Below are 3,135 nucleotides of genomic sequence, written 5' to 3'. Positions count from 1 at the left end.
ACAGAAATGCCAGGTACCCACTGCCGTGGCTCTGCCGATGCTCAGGGAGCACCTGCAGCTTCTCAGAGTGCTTGTCCCTCCACGTGAACTCCCAAGGACTGGGTTCAAGTCAAGTCTGACCACAGTTTGCACTTGTGTTTGTCATGGATCAGGGCAAATACTGTAACTGGTGATTGCTCAGAATCCCACAGCTGCTCCTGGCGAATGAGGCAGCGTCCCAATGCGAAGGATGTTGCTTTGTGCATGGATGAAAAGCAGAATTGGGACATGGAGCATGTTCTTAAAAATCTAAAATGACCTTTGAGCTCTAAATCACTGCAGTAGAGGGAAGCAGGTTTTGATTGCCAATTTAGCATCAATCTCCTTCCTCAGAGAAGGGAGTGCTGGGGACCAGACTGCTGACAGCTGTTGGTCTCTGCTGACTTCACGGAGCTGCACTGAAGGCAGCAGGGGCTGTGAGCAGGTTCAGGGCAAGAGGCACACCTCGGAAAGCCAGAAATCAGCCCCTCAGTTGGGAGCCTGGGAGGGTAACGGTGATTTAGTGTGGGATTTGTACAAAATGTGAGAGGGACTCTATTTATGGAAATCATGGATCCTCAGGGATCTGTCAGCACCTACAGAAAAAAGCCTTTGCCAGGCGGGAGCGTGGCTCCAGATGTTTGAGACCAGAGAGGGAGAGGGGATGCTTGGGGAGTGGCATCACCCAGCACGCAGATGCTGGCGGGGGGGAATGCCGTGGGCGGCCCCAGCACAAGGGCTGCTGTGTGGGGCAGCACACAGACAGCTTTACCAGGCTCTCTCCTCGCCCACTCAGGGTCATGAGAAGACCTTCCTTGCTGTCCAGTGGAAAATACCAAGGAAGTGTTTCTGTCCCACTTAGGCTGGGAATGTCTCTGCTCAGAGCTGCACCTTTGCTTCACTGTCACCAAAACCAGGCAGGGCAGCTGATGGCAGCAGCTGTGGGGAGCTGGAGCTCCCTACGGCCCCTGACAGGGTGGCACATCATGTTTGAGAAGAGAATCTTCACTTGTCACAGAAAGGTCTCTGCTGGAGTGATGCTCCCAGGGCCATGCAGCCCTGTCCTGCCCCAGGTCCCTGTCTTTTGAGAGCTTCCCTGGCACAAGGATTTGGATCGCTCTCCATTGTAGCTACACAGCTGCCCACAGCCATGGTCATCCCACCTGCTGTCACCCCTCCAGTTGGGTGTTTGAACTGGTAATGCCTGCAGCCAGGGCTCCCTCAGCAGCTGCTCCCAGTGCCTGCAGCTCCTGCCCAGGTTTCTCTTTGTCCAGCCTGACTCTGCCAGCTGCCTCTTTCTGCGGGCAGCACCCAGACTCATTCCTCCTCTCCTTGGTTAGCTGGAGTTCTTGTAATCAGAGTTGAAATTAGATGAGATATTAGGAAGAAGTTCTTCACTGTGAGGGTGGTCAGACACTGGAACAGGTTGCCCAAGGAAGTTGTAGATGCCCCCTCCCTGGAAGTGTTGAAGGCCAGGCTGGATGAGGCTTTGAGCAACCTGGTCTAGTGGAAGGTGTCCCTGCTGATGGCAGGGGGGTTGGGACTGGATGATCTTTAAGGTCCCTTCCAATCCAAACCATTCTATGATTCTATGAAATCCACTGGGTTTGGGAGCAGCTTTGGATAGCTGAGCCAAAACTGATCCATGTGTGTAGTTATTCCTGAGCTGAGATGTTCTTGATGAAGAACCCTGTACTAACGTGTCTTTGTTCTGCACAGGGGATGGGGCTGCAGTCTTACTTCGCTCTTTGGAACCTCTCCAGGGTTTAGAAGCGATGCGAGAGCTGCGCAGCGCCTCAAGGAAAGGCCCCACAAAGCCGCTGAAGGACTGGCAGCTGTGCAACGGGCCCTCCAAGCTCTGCCAAGCATTTGGCATCGATAAAGCTTTTGACCAAAGGGACCTGACTCAAGATGCAACCATCTGGATGGTACCTGGACATGACCTACCAGGGGAGCAGGATGTGGTAGCCACAACAAGGATTGGTATTGGCAACAGGGGAGAGTGGGCAGAGAAACCTCTCAGGTTTTATTTACGAGGAAACAAATTTGTAAGCGTTGTAGACAAGAAAATGGAGAAAAAGATGGCAGCAATGGGAGACTTCTCTTGCAGCTGATGAGTCTTGCAAATGTGCCACCAGCCAGGACTTGAGCTGTGCTCTGTATGATGGCCCCAAGCTGTGGCATGGCAGCAGCGAGGGCAGGCAGAGTGGCTTGGAGGTTTTTAACAATAAATGTACTTTATCACAATGAAGGGGCCAAGGTGGGATTGTATTTGTGGGGCAGACTGGTGTGGGTCTCCCAACCAGAACTGAGGTTGGGTTCAAATGCTAGAGGCCACTTTCTCCCTTGCCAATGGATCCAGGCTTGGGTAAGGTGGATGAGTGGTGAAGGTTCATGGCTCTAACGCTGCTCCCATCACCCTGGCCCCCAGAAGAGGCCATTGCTTGGGTGCTGCAGGGGAACAGTCAGAAGACTGAAAGGACGAGAGCTGGGAGAAGGGGAGGTAAAGGAGGGAGGTTACTGTTGTCTACAACGGCCTAGTGGGAGGGTGTAGAGAAGATGGAGCCAGGCTTTTGTCAGACAGGATGAGAGGCAATGGGCACAAGCTGGAAAACAGGAAATCCTCATTAACTGCATGGAAAAAAATTTCACCATGAGGGTGGTCAAACACTGGAACAGGGACAGGGAGCAGCTGTGGCATCTCCATCCTTGGAGACACTCAGACTTCCACTGGACAAGCTCCTGAGTGACCTGATCCAACACATTTTCTCTGAGCAGAGGTTTGGACAAAAGTCTTCCCAGCTGTACCAGGCTAGAATGTCCAGCTTAGAGAACAAGAATGGGTTTGGTTTGAGACCAGTTCAAAACCTGTCAGTGTGTGAACCTCAACACAGAGAAAGCACCGATGCTGAGACTTCTGCCATGAGGTACAGGTGGGGAAAAACCTCTGGGATTTAGGGCAGAACCTGCAGAACTGCAGCCACGCTGGCAGTTTGAAGAGTGCCAGGGACACACCCTCCACCCCACCCTTACCTTAAGATTCACATGCAAGAAAAAAAGCTCAAGTTTGTCAAAACCCTTGTCCCCATCACATGAAAAAAAACATTAAAAATCCTG

At 52.3% G+C, this 3,135-nt stretch overlaps 1 protein-coding gene across 1 annotated transcript in view; it reads left to right on the top strand.

The window, feature by feature from the left end:
• Positions 1-2,250, top strand: part of MPG (N-methylpurine DNA glycosylase) — a 10,762-nt gene extending 8,512 nt beyond the window's left edge. Inside the window, exon 3 of the mRNA XM_010178263.1 lies at positions 1,738-2,250. Within this exon, the coding sequence (XP_010176565.1) occupies positions 1,738-2,132 (395 nt within the window). The 3' untranslated portion in view covers positions 2,133-2,250. The remainder of the gene's footprint in view (positions 1-1,737) is intronic.
• The last annotated feature ends 885 nt before the right edge of the window (positions 2,251-3,135 follow it).

Source organism: Antrostomus carolinensis, unplaced genomic scaffold, assembly GCF_000700745.2.
Source record: "Antrostomus carolinensis isolate BGI_N321 unplaced genomic scaffold, ASM70074v2 scaffold13831, whole genome shotgun sequence".
NCBI lineage: Eukaryota > Metazoa > Chordata > Aves > Caprimulgiformes > Caprimulgidae > Antrostomus > Antrostomus carolinensis.
This window is presented reverse-complemented; position numbering and strand designations above follow the sequence as displayed.